Source organism: Delphinapterus leucas, chromosome 21, assembly GCF_059928025.1.
Source record: "Delphinapterus leucas isolate spDelLeu-1000000601 "Yukka" chromosome 21, BTC_Dleu_Yukka2, whole genome shotgun sequence".
Lineage (NCBI taxonomy): Eukaryota > Metazoa > Chordata > Mammalia > Artiodactyla > Monodontidae > Delphinapterus > Delphinapterus leucas.
In genome coordinates, this window is record NC_143149.1 from 4,158,937 (window position 1) to 4,180,168 (window position 21,232).

Below are 21,232 nucleotides of genomic sequence, written 5' to 3' on the forward strand. Positions count from 1 at the left end.
GTTGGGAGAACATGGAGATTCCATCCTTGTGAAATAATTCGTATTCTCATCTTAATCACTCTGTCAGTAACAGAGATGAGACCCCCTGGAGCATCAGTGAGGGTGACAGGCATGAAGGAAAAGACCCTGGTTGACACTCCGTTTCAAGAGCTCAGGGAAACATCTCCGGTGGACAGTCTAAGCTTGGCTGGCGAGGTCCGGGTAAGAAAGCGGACATTTAGGAGGCTTCCTTCTCTAGGCAGTTGCCCAGTATTTGAGGAATTATCGAAGCCTCTCTCAGAGACGACTATAATAAGAGTAACTGATCAGACACCAGTCCTTGGGAACTTAATGGGAGATTAAGCAAAAACCCTGTGGCTGGGAGGGACAATTTTAAAAATCACCTGTCTTCACAGGAAACATCTGAAGCTCCAGGAATTAAAACAATTTCCCGATTATGATGTAATCTAAATGCATAACTTCTGCCACGCTAATTACAAGTAAAAACCTTGCTGACACAGTGAAACACTAGACAGCCCAGAGTTCCACTTATTTGCCATGTTACAAAATGAGTATAGCAGCTCATTTTATATTGTGATTTAACTTTGTCTATCTGATTTACTTTTCTCTGAATTCCCATCTAATTATTTCTATCATCTTAATCAACCACATGTATTTTTCTCTCTCCTTAAATAATTTTATCACACCGGATAATGTATAAATATATTCTAATTCTTCTTTGGCATTTTCAAGTTCACACTCCTCTAATAGAAGACAATTTACTAATAATGCTTGGTTATTTTTATCAAGGCATATATTGTCTTGGAGCCCTAATGATTTTCTACACTGTGACATTGAAGGGCTGTAATTAGGTACTATAGATATTTACACGTGAGCATTGCCACCTGGTAGCATCTTCCATAGATGTTAGTACATGTCCATAAGCTGATTTATATATTCATTATTAATAAAGTGTGCAAAATTTACACCCACTATTTTGCACATTGTAGCTATTTTGATATGTGAATGGAATACACAAAGCAAAATGGGCTAAACACCGAAAAAGGTGACATTAAATTTATCAAATTTAACAGTAAACAGTGTCATTTTGGAAATAAAAGCAGTGAACCATTGCTGTATTTCCAGCTACTAATGTACACAGAATAGAATAGAATATGAAGGAGAATTAGACCTATTTTTAATTTTAATAGCAATAACATTTTTTTCAAAACTGCTCTGATAAGTCAACGAAGACAAAATGAAAATTTTACCAAAGGGCGTTTTTGCTTTCAGTTAAAATGTAGACACCCCCAATAGAACATAATTCCCAAACTAACCACAAGAATATTCGGGAAAAGCTGTAAGATCAGAGTTTTCAAAACCATCAGAGATTCTGGATTTCAAGAAATTGAAATGCAGAAATAAACAAGACACAAGGCTGGCCTCAGTCCTTGAGGAATGGTGGGAGAAAGAACAAATCTGACTTAGATTTTGGGGTAAGGAGAAGCCAGACGCACTTTTAATGACCTGTTAATGGCTGCATGTGGCTCGTATGATGAATTCAAACTCAAAATAGAAATAGAGTCTGTCCCTAGCCACCAACTCGTTCCCACAGAACCTTCGCTGTAGGCATGGGGTAAGGTGAGGGAAGGGAAGAACTGAAAGCCAGTACTGTAACCCCTCCCCAAAGGCACAAAGGGTCTTCCTGAGCGCACATCAACAGCCTACTAACGGTGATGGGAGAGATCAAAGCTGAGCCACATCACCTACAGGTGGACAAGGCGTCCGTCTTGCGTGGAGGTGGAATAAGGACTTCCACCACGTATACTGCAATTCCTAATGCCTGGGGGTAGAACAGAGACTCAGGTTAAAGAGCAAAGAGAAATACCTAGTGATCCGAAGCCTAGCAACTGCTCTCTAGAGCAGAGAGAAATCAACCTGGTTTGGAAAACTTGTGACTGGCCTCTAAAGCACAGACATCTAAAGTTGTGCCAATAACTCAGATCCCAAGCCCTGCTGAAGAAAAAGTCCAAACCCTGCCCTGAAAATAGTGAAATCCAGCAGCAAACTGAGCCTAACTAAAGCTCTGACAAAGTCCAGAAATACTTCAGCTACCGACGGGACTGGCTGAGCTGCTACACCAGCAATCTGTGTGGTGTAGAAAACACCTGTGGTGTAGATGAGGCATGCCCCCTTTCTCGGGTGAATATTATTTCCTTTCGTTCTTACTGTTATTTTACATATACAGTGGCAGGAATGCAATTGGTAATTATGAGACAAGCAGAAAAATGATTAATAATCAAGGGGGAAGATAACAAGGGGAGCAGACCCACAGATGCCCCAGAAGTAGGAACTAGCAGATAAGGACTCTAAGAGAATTAGAATAACTATGTTAGAGGAGCTAGGAAAAAAGCCAGGGAATATCAACAGAAAATTTCTATATAAAATTATATATAAAAAAAGAAAAATGCAAATACTACAAATAAAGATTTCATTGGATTTCATCATAATCTCACAGAATGTCAGCAAAAAATACATAAACTGAAAGCACACACATACAAACAGGTTAAATAAGCCGAGCTTCAAAGATTTGTGGAATTAACATGTATAACTGGAGAACCAGATGAAGAGGAGAGAGAACATGGAGAATATTTTTTTTTTTTTTTTTTGTGGTACACAGGCCTCTCGCTGTTGTGGCCTCTCCCGTTGTGGAGCACAGGCTCCGGACGTGCAGGCTCAGAGGCCACGGCTCACGGGCCCAGCCGCCCCGTGGCATGTGGGATCTTCCCGGACCAGGGCACGAACCCACGTCCCCTGCATCGGCAGGCAGACTCTCAACCACTACGCCACCAGGGAAGCCCTCTATTCTCTACTTTTAATGTTTTAAACATTAGTTTTTCGGAAATTTCAATTAAGTGGCGCCTAAGTATGATTTTCTTTTGCCTTTTTACAATTTTGGGGCTTCCATGACCTTTTAGATTTGTGGCTTGATGCTTTTCATCAGTTTTAGGTATCTCTGACATTAGCTCTTCAAAAATGTTCTCTGGGCTTCCCTGGTGGCACAGTGGTTGAGAGTCCGCCTGCCGATGCAGGGGACACGGGTTCACACCCCGGTCCGGGAAGATCCCACATGCCGCCGAGCGGCTGGGCCCGTGAGCCATGGCCGCTGAGCCTGCACGTCCAGAGCCTGTGCTCCACAACGGGAGAGGCCACAACAGTGAGACGCCCGCGTACTGGGAAAAAAAAAAAAAAAAAAAAGTAGAGAATAGAGACACTGCATACAGGGGATAGGTGATATAAATGATAGATGATCTCCTTCAGAAACAATGGAGGCCAGAAGATGGAAGAATGTCATTTTTAAGTGATGCGAGAAAGAACAAATAAACTAGCAAGCACTTGCCAATTTAGAATTCTATAACCAATTAAAATATCCTTCAAAAATAAATGTAAAATAAATGTATCTTCATAACCTCAAAAATCCGAGAGAGTCGTATTCCAGGAGACTAGCAATATGAGCAATGTTCAAAGACCTCTCAGTACTAAAGGACAGTGGTACTAGATGGAAGCCCTGATCTACATGAAGGAATAAAAAGCAGCTTAAATTATACATGATTATTTAAATAAAACAGAAAACATTTTCTTATTTTAATATATATTATGGAAGGCAGAATAATGGCTTCCTAAAGATATCAAAGTTCTAATCCCCCAAATTTGTGAATATGTTTAATTATACGGCAAGTCAGATTAAGGCAGTTGATGAACGTCCATCTGCTAAATCAGCTGACCTTTAAATAGGACAGTCACCTGGATTATCCAGGTGAAGCAACGTAATCACAACAGTTCTTAAACGTATATGAGGCAGACAGAAGAGTCAGTAGCAAAGCAATGTGATGTGTGAGAGATTAATAAATGTTTTTATAATTATTACTGAATATAGTTGTTAAATGACTTAAAAAATGAAGGTGGAAACTTATGTGAAAATAAATGAATACTCAGTGTTCTAATCTAGCAATATTGAATAATTCCTCTTTGGTGGACATTTTTTCGTACTTAAGATCAATTAGCCTAAGAGTAATTGTGGTTCTTGGGGTAACTGTGATGCCCCAAGGTCTGGGTGTCACGAGTGACAATGAAACATCTGACTACTTCTGTCTGGAATTGGTATCACAAAAATCTTCTGTATGGTAAGAAAACTGTCCTTTTTCAATGTGTGATTCTTATAACATTATTCATTTTTCAACGAACTGTCCTGGCTTATAACCACTGCCTTCGTTTATGTGGCATTGTGCTAGGCTGAGGATACAACAATGAGTAAATACAGGTCACGCTTCCTCTCCCTTTCACTTTCACCTAATTATCTGTACTGAGGTGCTGTAGTCCTATAGTTTAGCGTTAAGTTTTTTTTTTTTATGTGCAACTGTCTTTTCATTATTGAAGCATATTTAAAATTTCAGAATAGAACACAAGAAATAGGTAAAACTCATCAGCAGATATCACAAAATGATTACAATCAAAATCTGCAGTGGGATGAGTACAATTGTACGTTTATATTCTGCTAAGTGGAACTGGTGGCATATGTACATAGTTTTCGTCATCAGGCTGCACTAGTCAGTAGATATCAAAGTCTGCCACTCACACAGGTTTGGGTTCTTGTATCTCCCCTGTCATGTTTCAACACATCAGTAGGATGACATCACAGTATTCTTGGTGAATTGAACCAGTATTTCAGGGTATGCTTATCTCATTTTCTTCTTTGAATACTAGACTGTGTGATAATACTTGTCTTGGATGACTTTTTTTTTTTTTTTTTTGAATGGCAATGTAGCATGCTGGTTGAGAACATTCCTATATATTCGGACTGCCTGGGTTTGAATCCATTTACCAATTAGATGACCTTTCATAAATAATCTTTCAATGCCTCAGTTTACTTATGGAGAAGATAATGGCATCCGTTTCAGAGAGTTGTTGAGAATTAAATCAATAGATGCAAAGTACTTAGAGTCAAGGCTGGCACTTACGTTTTATATAAGTAGGCAAAATATATGTAAGGCTGAAAATCAAAGCAATAAATGTATGTTTCTGGCCCCTTTGAATTTCCTAGCTTGCAGCTAGTGGTGGAACCCCCTGACTGAGAGTCGTTACCTAGGCACTTGCCAGTCATCACAGAAAAGTTTGGGATCTGGAAAGGCAAAGATTCCACTGAAAGACAAAAACAAAGGTTCTACTGACTTTTTCCCTAGAGGCTCTAGGGACCTCTCAGGACAGTACTAGGTGGACATGGTTATATTTCCCTTCTTAAAAACAAACAAAAGAAAAAAACCCAAACTTCCACATAGAATCATTTGGGAGAGACTACTGTAGCTACACATTTTACTTTAGTGTCCATATTTATATCACTTTACCTAGTGATAAAACTATGACATATGCTAAGTGGGGAACAAGACAGTCAACTTATCAAGTCTGTCCTGCATCTCAAAAGGGAAAGAGTAACAATAATGTTTTCTGTTGTGTTCATCTGTTTAAGCCAATTATTGTAGTACTTTGGAATATCAAAGTCACAAATACTTCAGAGAAGGGTCAAACTGATGACTCTGATGGGTAAAATTATCAGAGACATGATGAATATTTGTTACCATACTCCTGCCAATTTAATAAATAAGGATTGATAGAAAAGCTTATATCAAATCTAGAATGAATGAACCATGAAAGTAATAATAAAATGTTCATTTCATTGGTCTGGTAAAGCCAACTGACGAGATCGTATGCCGGTAAGATATTCACTGGATGGAGTTAAAGCAAGAAGAGACAGAAGACTTGCAAAATAGCTCCAAATCTGTTACAAGCCCACTGTGGTAGTAGTATGTTTAAAACATTTAAGATCAGTATCAGAATAAGCTAGATTATGTGGTAAGTAAAAAATAATCCCCAAATCTCAGGGGCTTAAAATCACAGGTTTATCTTTATTCATGAAGAAGTTGACTCTATATTTGTGTTTGTACAATTGCAGAGGCAGAAAGAAGGCATTATGGGGAGCCATGCACTGAATGTTAAGGTTCCACACAAATTTAATATGTCACTTCCACTCATGTCGTTCACCAAAATAAGGAGCAAATTCACACTTAATTCAGTGACTGGAGGGAAGTGCACTGTTACCGTTTGCACCAAAATACTTGACGAATGCCATTAATGACTCCTCATGACTCTCATTCCCAAACTTTGAAAATATATCTTTAGTTTTCACTGGAAAAACAAGAATAACCATCATACCTCTACCAAAGTAAAGCTGATATATCAAGATTAACTTTCTAAGATGTTTCATCTATATCTCACTTACATTGTTTTAATTGTGGTAGAGCACTTAATGTGAGATCTGCCCTCTCAACAAAACTTAAGTGTACAATACAGTATAGGCACAGTGTTGTACAGCAGATTTCTAGAGTTTTTTCTTCTTGCAGAACTGAAATTTTACACCCATTACACAGCAACTCCCCATAAGGAGTTGCTCATCTGTATCTCTGATTCTTTCAATGGATGGATGCAATTTCAGTGTATGAACTAAACAGATTTTTCTTCACATGATGGATATTTAAGTTTTTTCTGCAGTTGTGCTATTAAAGATAATATTGCATGTACATTTTTACCTACCTATCATTTCTATAGAGATTCCTAGAAAACAAATTGCTGAATCATAGTGGTTGTTCATTTTTATTGTAAATTGGCACAGAAAATTGCCTTCCAAAAGCTTGTCGAATTTGCTTGCCCATAAACAGTAAAATAGCCACATATTTCTATTTGTTTAAATTATTAAAATTTTATGCGGTTGTCATTTACTTTGGTGCTTTGAAAATTTGAAACAATGGTCTTAGTTGTGTTAAGGTTAAAAACCAGCTTTTTACCCTTTTTTGCTCTGCTAGAAAACCCAGGGTAAATAATAAATTCCACAAACAAAACAACTAAGTCAAATGTATCTTTTGGTAACACTGAAATCTGCAAATTTGAGACCTGGAAAAAACTAGATCTGGCCCAACTGATAAAATTAATGCCCAAAAAGAAGTGGCTGAAAATACACACATTAAAATTTTTATTGACTAAAAATTAATGAAAGGATTTAACCCAGATGTAACTTGGATTGTGAAATTTTAACCCACAGAAACTCTACATGGTTGAAATAATGGTACCAAGGAAACTTTCAATGGCAAGGGTAATAGTTTGTAAACATTGATATACCCTGAAGAAACATTCAGCAAATCAAATATTTGAAATTTCCAGAAAAGCAATTATCCTGATGAAAATTATTTTAATGACATCAATATGGAATAAACTAGAAACATATAAATGCTGCTATTAAAAAAACATAAAACAAAAGTGAAATTGGCTTAATTTCATTGGGGGAATATGTGTTTTCAGTGAAAATGCAGTACATAAATTTTGGCATAAATCTGATTGAAATGGTTGTATCCACAATCAACACTGCCCAGTTGTTTGGAATCAAAATGGAAAGGCAAATAGATATGAGGTATTTAAAATTTCTGACTTAAAACTTGGGAAAAGAAAACAGTGCTTACTGAGCTCCCTTACTAAACAAACATTATGCTCTACTCCCTGCAGCCTTCTGTGCCAGGAAGTGAGGGTCTTAGAGTTAGACATCATAGAGTGGACACAAAACTCAAGACATCAAAACTGGATTGCATTTATTCTATTTTCCCTCAACTTACTATTTGTTATGGACTGAATTATGTCCCTCCAAAATTCACATGTTGAGACACTTACCCCCGATGTAACTGTATTTGGAGTCAAGGGCTTTTAGGGAGGTAATAAAAGGGTAGGGCCCTAATCCAATAGGAGTGGTGTTACTTTAAGAGAAAGAGACACCAGAAATTGATCTCTTTCTTGTTCTCTCTCTTGTTCTCTGCCTCATTCTTTGCGCATGCCCAGTGGAAAAGCCATATGAGGATACCACAAGAACTCTGCCATCTACAATCCAGGAAGAGAAGCCTAACTAGAAGCCAACCCTGACAGTACCTTGATCTGGAATTTCCAGCCTCTAGAACAGTGAGGCAATAAATTTATGTGTTTATGGCACCCTCTCTGTGATATTTTGTATGGCAGCTGTAGCAGACTAAACACCATCCTAAGATCTCTTTTCTTCCTTGCTAAAACTTACAGACATTTGCATTCTCTCTTCATAAATGGAAGTCTTCTATGTAATTGCTTCCTTTTTGATTTTAGTGCCATAGTTCATAGAACAAGCTCCGACTCCCAAATATTCTTGCTTAGCATTTTTCTATAATCTACGGCCCAAAAGTAAGCCTTTCCAAAGCACCTGGAAGAGTTGGGCATATTGAGATGTTACCACAAATCTGAACTACAAACACCCAATTACTCCAAGTTTCATAGGCAAATGAAAAAAATTAGAACTGCATGGCAAAGGTGAAAGCACAAACATGGGTGTAGTCTAAAAAGAAATGTAATGGAAACAAAAAATAATGTATGGTAGTCTTGTTTGTAGGTATATCTAGGCAATATAAAAATCTATGATATAGAAAAACTTGCACAAGCCTCTTAGATAGTCTCATCCACCAGAGGGCAGACAGCAGAAGCAAGGAGAACTACAATCCTGCAGCCTGTGGAACAAAAACCACATTCATAGAAAGATAGAAAGGATGAAAAGGCAGACGGCTATGTAACAGATGAAGGAACAAGATAAAACCCCAAAAGACAACTAAATGAAGTGGAGGTAGGCAACCTTCCAGAAAAAGAATTCAGAATAATGATAGTGAAGATGACCCACGTCCTCAGAAAAAGAATGGAGGCAAAGATCATGAAGACGCAAGAAATGTTTAACAAAGATCTAGAAGAATTAAAGAACAAACAAACAGAGATGAACAATACAATAACTGAAATGAAAAATACACTAGAAGGAATCAATAGCAGAATAACTGAGGCAGAAGAACGGATAAGGGACCTGGAAGACAGAATGGTGGAATTCACTGCCATGGAACAGAATAAAGAAAAAAGAATGAAAAGAAATGAAGACAGCCTAAGAGACCTCTGGGACAACATTAAATGCAACAACATTTGCATTATAGGGGTCCCAGAAGGAGAAGAGAGAGAGAAAGGACCCGAGAAAATATCTGAAGAGATTATAGTTGAAAACTTCCCTAACATGGGAAAGGAAATAGCCACCCAAGTCCAGGAAGCACAGAGAGTCCCATACAGGATAAACCCAAGGAGAAACATGCTGAGACACATAGTAATCAAACTGGCAAAAATTAAAGACAGAAGAATTATTGAAAGCAGCAAGGGAAAAATGACAAATAACATACAAGGGAACTCCCATAAGGTTAACAACTGATTTCTCAGCAGAAACTCTACAAACCAGAAGGGAGTGGCATGATATACTTAAAGTGATGAACGGGAAGAACCTACAACCAAGATTACTCTACCCAGCAAGGATCTCATTCAGATTCGATGGAGAAATTAAAACCTTTACAGACAAGCAAAAGCTAAAAGAATTCAGCACCACCAAACAAGCTCTACAACAAATGCTAAAGGAACTTCTCTAAGTGGAAAACACAAAAGAAGAAAAGGACCTACAAAAACAAACCCAAAACGACTAAGAAAATGGTAATAGGAACATACATATCGATAACTACCTTAAACGTGAATGGATTAAATGCTCCAACCAAAAGACACAGGCTTGCTGAATGGATACAAAAACAAGACCCATATATATGCTGTCTTCAAGAGACCCACTTCAGACCTAGGGACACATACAGACTGAGAGTGAGGGGATGGAAAAAGATATTCCATGCAAATGGAAATCAAAAGAAAGCTGGAGTAGCAATACTCATATCCGATAAAATAGACTTTAAAAGAAAGAATGTTACAAGAGACAAGGAAGGACACTACGTAATGATCAAGGGATCAATCCAAGAAGAAGATATAACAATTATAAATATATATGCACCCAACATAGAAGCACCTCAATACATAAGGCAATAGCTAACAGCTATAAAAGAGGAAATTGACAGTGACACAGTAATAGTGGGGGACTTTAATACCTCACTTACACCAATGCACAGATCATCCAAAATGAAAATAAATAAGGAAACAGAAGCTTTAAATGACACAATAGACAATGACAGAGATAGATTTAATTGATATTTATAGGGCATTCCATCCAAAAACAGCAGATTACACTTTCTTCTCAGGTGTGCATGGAACATTCTCCAGGATAGATCACATCTTGGGTCACAAATCAAGCCTCAGTAAATTTAAGAAAATGGAAATCATATCAAGCATTTTCTGACCACAACGCTATGAGAGTAGAAATCAATTACAGGGAAAAAAATGTAAAAAACACAAACACATGGAGGCTAAACAATACGTTACTAAATAATCAAGCTATCACTGAAGAAATCAAAGAGGAAATCAAAAAATACCTAGAGACAAATGATAATGAAAACAGGGTGATCCAAAACCTATGGGATGCAGCAAAAGCAGTTCTAAGAGGGAAGTTTATAGCTATACAAGCCTACCTCAAGAAACAAGAAAAATCTCAAACAATCTAACGTTACACCTAAAGGAACTAGAGAAAGAAGAACAAACAAAACCCAAAGTTAGCAGAAGGAAACAAATCACAAAGATCAGAGCAGAAATAAATGAAAAAAATATCTATGATATCATTTAGAACTTTAAAAAAAGATATTGTATCTCCTTTTATTATAGAAAAACTGATGAAAGCAAAGCATGATCCTAATGGAAAGATATCTGTTGTAATAAAGAAACAATTAAAATCAAAATTTTCCCAATATCAAAATTCTGAGGAGGAATGATTTCAATATATTTACAAATTGAGTCATTTCTTTCTTGAAGGATGAAGTAGAAATGAGTGAACTAAAAATATAAGTAGGTTCACTTCTAAGCAAATATACAATTGTTGAATTTTTGATGATTTATTCATCTATTATTTAGAACCCACATACTTTCCAGAAATTTCAAACTTTTTATTATAAAGAAAACATGTACCTTAGAATGATTTTTTAAGTTGGAATAATGAGAACTATATAAAATAGGTGTGTATGGGTTTGGGGCATTTTGCTAAGTGTAACTTTAAACATGGTTATTACCTTTGCTCACAAATTCTAAGTCTGAGAATTCAGGCAAAAACAAATTGAGTTACATACTTCCCATCCTCTGATCAAAATATCAAACCTGCTTTGTAAGAGAATCAAAGTTTTCCAGCTCTAAATTCTAGGAGTAATGTGTTCCTAGCTTAGAAGCATTCTTCGTCTGTCCACTTATTGAATCTATCCTTAATAAAGCCAAGGGCTTAACATTAAAAATAGTGCAATGAAGGCATTTCTGCAGAAGTTTGAGCCAGTCAGGTAAGCATTTTGGCAACCAACCTAATAAAAGTGATAAAGTTTATACTAATTTGAGGTGCAATGGATAGTAGAAAGATAACTTGGGTTATCTTTCTTGAGTATGAGTCTTATCCTTTGCATGAAGAAAAACAACTTCAACTTTAAACTCCTTGTTATGAGCCAAGAACGGGAGAATTCTGGATTCCTGAAATAGCAGTGCAAATATTTTACAATAGAGATTGAGAAGTCTAATGTGTATTCTGCACAATGTAAGTGCTACAGAGAAGAGAACCAGAATTTTCTGAATCAAGTTAAGGTCATTTTAAAGTGTGCCCAACTGAGATCACATATTGTAGACAAATATCTCAATCATACACAAACTTCAGCGACGCTCCCACAAAGCTTTTCTTCCACCTATAAAACTGCACATTTTTTCTCCAAATTCTATATAACTTTTGCTGGAGCCATTATCCAATTAGATCCTCAAGATAGAAACATGATAAATATAACTTAATTTTCTAAATCCCCTCCCCCTGCATTCTCTAATTCTAATCAATATCTAAGCTCCACCAATTTTCTCTCTTAAGAATATATTTATGATATTTCTTCCTCCCCCCCTCCCACTCATACAGTCCTCCTTGGACCTTCAGTTATAGTTACTGTAGACCAACCATCCTGGCTTTTCACCTCACTTCTTTTCAAGCTATGCTTCCAACTTGCCATTAGAGACCTTTTTACAGCATAACTGTGGTTCCGCACTCATGGAAAATCTTTTGATTATCTTCCCCAGCCAGCAGGCAAATGTCTAAGGTGTGTGGGAGAGAGAGAGACACACACACACACACATTTTCTGAACATCTCACACACAGTCATTGCTGTGTGGTTAGAGTACCACACAAGTTGAGATAAATGAAACATAGCTAGTCTGATGACTGCTTTGGTACAAAAGATTAGAAACTTTCAACAGGTGATCAGGTGAGGAAGGAGAAACTCAAGACTGAAGGAGGGCAATATGATGGGGAAAGTGGGGTTGGACTTCGGGTGTGGTAACAGAGATAAGATTTGGGAACAAAAGCCATTGTAGGTAATACTTATCAGTAATGTAAAGGGAACTAAACAGATTCTACAAGTGGGGAAGAATTTTCAATACGATAGACTCTGGACCTTGAGGAAGATTCTAAATAAAGCTGATGCTCTATCAGCTCTAGTGCCAAGGCTCCATCCAAAGCCCTAGTTTTTTATTTGCAGTTTTGTGCTTTTTCTACATAAAAACAGCTCATAAAATTACACAAGCTTCTGGCCCTGAAAAACCTTGATTAAAAATAGCATTAAACCAGGAAAATAGGAAATATTTTCCTGGCAGGAAACCAGGCAGGAAAATATTGAGGCCCTTATTTCCATATGTTCGCCAGTTTCCATGGAGTGGCTGTAATTTGACCATCATAGTTTTCTGTTCACGTCTCGAGGTGAACAGTACAGGGAAAATTCCTGATTTAATGGTTTATGATCTAAAAATTTCTTTGAGGACAGCTGGAGTGAAACATAATAGGGAGAATCTGAACATCTGTAGTCTATGGGCTTCTGTTCAACTATATAGAATATCTATATATAGAATATATAGAATATATATATATAAATATATAGAATATATATATATGTTCCTACATGTATTCCTAGATATGTATATATATTTATTGAAAATCTCTTAAAAATTATTCAACCTCTTGTCAATTTCCACTTAAATTCTATGAAGAGTGGAGTGAGGAAATCCCCCTCCCAGAGACTTCTTAATTAGAAAGTAAATAACAGTAACTATAATAACCTGTCAATAACTATCAATTATTGAACACCTATTCTGTGCTTTTCTTTATAAATGTGAAAGATAAATGTTATTTTATCTTATAAATGTCTAAATCCATCAAAGAAATTAATCTGCCACAGGCCAGTAAGAGCCCGTGCAGGTTAAAACCCATTTTGCATTGATTGTAAACCTAATCTTTTTAGTAACCCACTGGACCACTCAGTTTGAAAACCAGTCAATCGCAGCACATTGGCAACAAAGGAATCCAGGATCCTGATTTTGAGTGTACTCTTGTTTCCTCTCCAAGGAGGAATTGGCAGACTGAGAACTACGTTACCTACAAAAGTTGGATGCCATCATTTACAATGAAGTTTTCCTCCCTGAATGGGACTTCCTTCCCATTTCTTTGTGTTTTTATGGCCTGATCATAACAAAAGTAGATGTTATGTGTTTTCATAATGAGACTGGACTGTTCGTGGGTAAGGAGGTAACAGTTTTCCAGTGGCTAAAAGCGGGACAGTTGATGTCAGATAAGAGTTGGATTTTAATACTGGTATTATTGTTTGCTAACACTGTATAACTCTGGGCAATTTCTAAGCCTCATTTTTACCATCTGTTAAATGAGAATAATCATATTATACACACATAATATTGTTCTAACAATCAGGTGTGATCATGCATATTAAATGCTTAGAATTTCCTTTACTTCCTTATCTTCTCCTTGCTGACTTTCAGGGGACATTTTTCAGTCACAGGGCATTATACTGAGTAACAGATTCCTAATATATCACTGAGGCTGATTTAGAGTTGAAAAATTCCCCTAGGGTGACAGAAGGAGAGGTAGGTGCTTCTTAAAGGGCCAAGTGATTCCGCTGATCTCTAGTCATTCTGAGAATTAAGTACTTATTTTTCAATATTTATAAATGAGATCAAATAATAAAGTACATTAGCTAAATAGACAAATGGAAAAATGTATAAAATGGTAAGATTTCAAAGGCAAACAGCATACACCCAAGGGCTAAACTCTACACAGAGGAGCAAACAGTGCTCTCAGAGTTACAGGTACCCTAACCAACTCAGGTATTCTCTGAAGCTGCACCCTCAGCCTGGGGGGCACTGCATGAGGTCTCTCTTTGAAGACCCTGAAGAAACACCAGGTAGAGAGCCAGAGTCCAAAACAACCCGAAGGTTCAAGCCTTTTCGTGTAGCAGTAAAGTCCCTACTGGAAGGTAGTGCATTCCTAACTTAAGAAGACTCAGCTGAGCTCTCTGCTGGGGCATATCTTGAATAGTCCAAGAAACAGCTTCAGCATTTAGCCATATAACTTTCTTGATTCTTGGAGGCATATCCAAACAGTCCTTACTGCTCTATTTTAATCCTCCAGAGAACTGTATCTGGACCAACATCAAAGAGTCACATAATAAGCTTCAACGTATTTTTCTCTTAAAATTTGAACTGAAAAAAAGGGAGGATGCAGAACTACGTGGAAAGTAGGATTTACTTGTATTATGTAGGGTGTGATATTATACATGTGCACAATTGAATATCTCTCTGAAAAATACTGTGGGTAGATTTTATTTTCTAATCTATTAAAAATATTTAACACAAGGAATTTACGGTCATTATAATCAGAAAATAATAGCATTATTCTATCACTGCTATTATATACACATGTAGAGTGTTGACATTTATCCAAATAATTTTCTTGGCTTTTTTCAACTAGCATCACTATGTGAAACAAAGGGCACTTAAAATTCCATTTTAAAACTCAAATTAATAATGTCTGATGTTTTATGATATTACTTACTTTTAAAAATTTACAGTAGACCTGGGACTTCCCGGGTGGCACAGTGGTTAGGAGTCCCCCTGCCAATGCAGGGAACACAGGTTCAAGCCCTGGTCCGAGAGGATCCCACATGCCACAGAGCAACTAAGACTGTGCACTGCAACTACTAAGCCTGTGCTCTAGACCCCGCGAGCCACAACTACTGAGCCCACATGCCACAACTACTGAAGCCCGCACGCCTAGAGCCCGTGCTCTGCAACAAGAGATGTCACCACCACGTGAAGCCTGCACGCAGCAATGAAGACCCAACACAGCCAAAAATTAATTAATTTTAAAAAATTTACAGTAGACCTATAAAGCACACATATGCCTTAATAGGCATCTATTATTTCTTCTGACATGAAATAGCACTTTAATCAGAAAATGCCTTCTCCTATTAAGGGTATAAATCTTGCGAGAATTTTATCCTGTTGTCATATAAAGCCGTCAAATGCAATGTTTGATGAATACTAATAGCGATATTCTAGTTGGAATTGATAAAAACGTGAAACTTATTTCATAAAGATGAGCTAAACAGTACTAATGCATTCTCCAACATGTTTTCACTTTATGACTTTTGAGATATTTGATGGCCAGATAACAGAAAAAGTGGTCTTCATGCTAAATAGTAACTGCCCAGTTGAAGACATAAAAATTCAGCCACAGGCTAAAGAACAATGAATTTACAAACCCCTTCTACTTAGTTCAGATGCGTATACATATTTTTTATTATGGGTAGTGCAACAAGATTAATTTAACTTAATACAGAATTCTACTGTCTTAATAAAAGGAAGTTTCTATGTTAATTTTTCCCCCCAAGACAGTGTAAAAATTATGCCTTCTCATGAACCTAAGAAGAAGCATGTACTGAATTCACCCAAACCCCCTAGAGTACATCCTCATATTTTTGATTATAAACAAAATAAAGCAGATCCTTCGTGGACTGAGGTATCTAAGATTATAATGAGGAAAGCACTATGGTACCTGCCATAGCAGGACAGGGCCCCATTCTCAACTCCAGGTTACCCAGTATGAACAGCCAATTGAACTGGGGTAAAAAAAAAAAAAAAAACAAAAAAACAATTTGAAACCATTTGCCTAAGTTGAATTTAGTTCTCTGGTTTTCATATAATCAATCTCATATCAGAAGAAGGGGTTGATGACCATCTATGTCTGCTACCGACCTTAAGAATTTCTTATATTTAAGCTAACAAACACTGTATAATTGATTCTGCCAATGTATACAGCACAAAAATATATTCCTCCCTTTCAGAATAAAGTGAAAAATATGTAACCATTTTTGTTAAGGATTTTCTAGTACTTTTATCAGACCATGTAGTAAAGTTGAACAGTAAATGAATAATTTATATGCCAACGTGGTATTTTGTATTGAAATTCTTTAATTTGACATCTTCATGACTATAAAAATAGTTTTATAATATTTCTATACATGTGGTTTTATGGGCTTTCTGTAAATTTACCTCTAACTGATTAATGGAAACTCAAGGTCAATCTACTCGTAGATAATAACGAGTGCTGGTTGCATTCATGGTTAAATGTTCATGTTTGATATTTCAGATCTCAGGACAGAAAGATCTCAAGACCTATATTTCCTTCTAGTGTTAGCACAATCTGAGGTTTTTAGGAGAGCTGCCAATCTCTTCTTAATACGTTCAAGTCCTTTGGAGGAAAGCCCACGCCAAAGGGAAAAACCACAGGGGAAAATTTCTGGAGCTGATTATAGAGAAGGCTGCATAGTAGTCAAAGGTAAATTTCCAAAGGGATCTGATTAACATTGCTCTATCAAATAAGAACAGGAGAATAAGCCATTAATTTTATGACATTTTTTTCTTCTATCTGGGTTTTCATAAGTTGGACTTCCTGCCAGGCTAATTAACCACTAAACATTTTACAAGCAATCCATGTGCGGAAGCAGTAAAATATGAATTGCACTTATGAAGTAATTGACAAAGAGTATATTGGGCACTTTAAGTAATGATGGTGCGCATCCTAATACCAGAAGAAAGGCTTATGTGCTGCCATTTGACAGGTCATTAGTTAATCTCAGACCTCAGCATCAGATAATGAAGACTCAAGGCTAAAATGAACTCACACATACTAGTTGAGGGTACCCGAATGCAAAGAGCTTCTGAGAAAACACTTAGTTTTCTTGCCTTAGCATTATATCAAGATATCCCTGGTGTTATCTCAGATGAATTCTCTAGTTATTTTATTTTCTTCTGACAGTGAAGTCAAAGCCGACAAGCCAAGGCAGTCCTCAAAGAAATTCAATTACTGAAATGTCTGACAGCTTGCTTTGCTTCTTACTAAAGTTTCCCAAGTTCCTTGCAGCCTGGATAATATAATAGTTTGCTTTGCAAGACATGCATTATATTTTATAAATAAAATTTAAAATACTATCAAAAGAAAGATAAAATTTTCAGAAACAAAAATTTTGGCTAAGAAAAGGCAAAGTAATGATAATAGATTTGGAAGTAGTCACTTTTTTTTTTTTTTTTGAGAGCCTACTAGCTTTTTAGTATTGTTCATGGCAGTTGGTAGATAGAATATGAAATTTTGTCTTTAAGACCGAAACCTATCAAACATTTATGGCTATGAAATCTGAAGTCACTAAAATAGTTTGAATTCAACTGGTGCATTCCTAAATTTTAAAATGTTTTATTTCTGAATAACAATATCCCCGTGTGTTGAATAACTGCAGTGAATGACCATCAGAGTGAGTTTAATTCACAAAGAAATACTAGGGCAAAGGAACAACATTGTATCTCTATTCCAGGGCCATCCCACCCAGGCCTAACTTCAGGGGAATGGGCAATAGAGAATTCTGTTAAGGAATAGTGTTCTTTCTGTAGCCTGCCTTCAAGTACAAGAGAACAATTTGCACTGACTGCCAAGTTAGTCATTTCCCTTTTCTGCTCTCTCCACGGCTTTCAACATTTTTAGGAAAAAGAAAATTGAATTATGTGTACAGGACAATTTCTTTTCTGAGTTGTTAGCACTTAAAGATTTTTATCCTCCCACCCCAAAGATGGGCCTTTCTAAAACTAGAGGCTGGCAGAAATGTGACCTGTCTGGCATTTACAGATCATCTGGTCCCAGTGTCTTCATTGACAATATGAGGAACTCAAAGTTAAATAAATTCCTTAGGTCAAGTATTTGTTTGTTAGAAAAAAATGCATTTGGGTTCTACACTGATTCATACCCTCAAACACCAGATGTAGTTTTTATCATATATGTAAAACCTACTCCCATACATCAGTTTTCAAATACCTACTGTTCTTTGAACAAATTTTAAAATCAAAATTAGATAATGTGTTTCTTCATTTTATTTGATGCATATTTTCTAGAGAATATGTTATGCAATGTACTTTCAGTTATGTCGCATAACAAAAAATCTAATTTTTCCTGGTAATATTATACCAACATGCATTCTTTCATCAATTCCTAGTACTTGGCTCCAAGCAGAGTTAACAATAATAGATAAATAGTTACTTGAAATACTGTAACGCCCTTTCAACAAAGTGAGTCAGAAACCATTGAATGTGACAGAAGATTCTGACTTCCCATGACTTCTGCCCAGTTCACCCCTTTTATCACTGTTCTCCCTGAAGAAAACCTCATCGGTGTTTAAAAATCCCAGCTATCTGCTTATACTGTGATGGACACTGTGTGTGGGGAAACACAGCTTAGCATATGCAAAGACAGCCTGGAAGTGAGCATTACAACTGCTTTGTAGAGCGATGCGTTTTCTTAGTAAACTGTCTTCCACTTTTGTAGACGACTGTGTCCTACCTTCTCTTTTCTCCTCCAACTGCCTAAACATTGTCACCCTTTCTCATTCTCAGGTGATGACCTTGACCCTTTCACTAAGAAAAAAGAAACGATAAGAACAGAAACATCTATATCCTCCCAGGACACGCAGATACTAACCTACATGCAACTGGACGTTGACGCTTTGCTTTGTTCTTCTGTCACATACGTGACACAGCTGACACCATCTCCTTTCCCCTCTGCAAAGCCCTGTCTCTGTTGTTGTCTATGCCTCCTGCAACATAAACTTTCCACTGCCCTGTAACTAATTCCCATACTATGTGTAAATACAGTGTATACCTATGGGGGGAGGTGTGTGGTATCTGCCATCTTTAAAATCAGAACTGAAGCCTTCTGTCTCAGATTTGCATGCTGGCCAGATACTGCCCTCTTCTGCTTTTCCTCGTCAGAGTAAGACTTCTCAAGAGTCTCCGAACTCACCGGCTCTACTTTCTCTCCTCCAATTCTCCCTTAAAGTTACTCCCATCAGTTTTATCCTCAGCATTTCTTGGAGTCATTCGTAAAAGCTACCGCTGACATATAATTTTCCCAAACCAATGGTCATCTCTATCTTCATGTTACTCAACTCTTAGCATTATTTGATACAACTGATCACTTCCTGCCTCTTGAAACACATTTCTCACCCATATTCCAGGATTTTACTCACCCTCCCTTTTCCCCTTGGTTCTCCTTCCATTGCACTGGAAGCTTCACACCCATTTCCTTTTTGTGTTGTCTTAATCTTCCTGACTTTCCTTAAGTCCTGTTTTCCCTCACCCTACACTTAGTCCACGGGTATGTTCATCCCACTCTGTAACTTTAAATATAGTATGTAGGTGCTTGATGATTTCTGTCTTGGTCCATTCAGGCTACTATCACAAAGCACTGCACACTAGGTAGCTTATAGACAACCAAAATTTACTTCTCACAGTTTGGGGGGCTGGAAGACTGAGATCGGGGTGTATGGTTGGGTGAGGGCCCTCTTCAGGGTTCACAGTTGGTGCCTTTTTGCTGTGTCCTCACATGGGGCAAGGGATGGAAGAGCTCTGTGGAGTTTCTTTTATAAGAGAATTAATCCCGTTCATGAGAGCTCTACCTCATGACCCAAGGACTTCCTTATTGGCCCACCATCACCTTTGGGGGTTTCCACATATGAATTTGAAGGAGGGCACAAACATTCAGACCATAGCATTCTCTAAATAGTATTTCTGGCTGAAACATTTCCTGAATTCAGATTTATATATCCAGGTGTCTATTCAAAATTTCCACTTGTATGTAATAACAACTCTTACAGAATCTTCATTGCGTACCAGGCTCTCTACAAAGTATTTTCTGTGTTTTTACGCATATAGACTCCCAATAACGCTGTTGGGTAGGTGCTGTGATTTTTACCTTTCTAAATATGAGGAAACTAGAGCAAGAAAGAGGAAAAAACTTTCCCAAAGCATCACCCGGCAAATGGCAGAGCTTGACCTCTAACCTGGATGTTCTGGCTAGACAGCCCTAGTCTTCATCATGATGCTTTCTCACATTTCATATATCCAGAATGGAACCCTCATAATCACCTCTCTAAATATGTTCCTACTTCAGTTCCCCCAGCTCAGTCAATTTTATCTCTATTCTTTCAATAGCTTTGGAAAAAATACCATGAATAATTTCAATCCTGACGTTCATTTAAACCAGAAAATCCTGGCATATGTACCTTCAAATACATCCAGCACTGGCCACTCCTCAGATCTCCACTACTAGCATACTAGTCCAAATCACCATCTTCTCTGACTGAATTATTATTATAGTCTCATCCTAGGATGTTTCTCTGAGTCAGCAGTCTCCTTCATGAAGTCTGTTCTAAACAATGTAGAGTGAAGCTAAATCTAATCTAGTAAGGTTGAATATTGCTTCACTACTGCTAACATCCCCAAAGACTTCCTCTTACTTACCGAAGTGTGAAGTCCTCACTAGAGGTTATGGTGCCTAAAGGACCTCTCTGACCTCATCTCCTTCCACTCACCTCTTTGTTTATTGTCTTCTGTCTCTGATTCCCTAAGATGCTTTGGTTTCAGGACCTTGAACTTGTTACTTCTGCCTGAAAATCTCTCACCATAGATAGCCTCATTAACTCGCTTTCTTGCCTCAGGCATTAGAGGCTTGGATTGCACCCTTTCAGAGAGCACATCCCAAAAGAGCACGCCCCATCGTTCTCCTTGTCTGATTTATAGTACTTTTAAACATTTATCACCATAATGTGGACATTATATTGGCTCATTTGTATGTTTATTTTTGGTCCTCACCTCCCCAATTAAACTAGAAGCTCATTAGAGAAGAGCTTTGCTCACTGTTGTATCCCCAGCATCGAACACAATGCCTGCCACATGGTAGATGCTCAATTAATATACGGTAGATGAATAAATGTGAACCACAATACAT

The 21,232-nt window shown here is 37.3% G+C and overlaps 1 protein-coding gene across 3 annotated transcripts in view; it reads left to right on the top strand.

The window, feature by feature from the left end:
* Positions 1 to 20,968, top strand: part of LOC149744414 (uncharacterized) — a 144,814-nt gene extending 123,846 nt beyond the window's left edge. For all 3 annotated transcript variants that reach the window (XR_016391066.1, XM_089903559.1, XM_089903560.1), the window contains 2 exons: positions 16,553 to 16,741; positions 18,841 to 20,968. Coding sequence is in view for 2 of the 3 variants with exons in the window: in XM_089903559.1 (XP_089759685.1) it covers positions 16,553 to 16,741; positions 18,841 to 19,070 (419 nt within the window). In the remaining variant the exon portion in view is untranslated. The remainder of the gene's footprint in view (positions 1 to 16,552; positions 16,742 to 18,840) is intronic.
* The last annotated feature ends 264 nt before the right edge of the window (positions 20,969 to 21,232 follow it).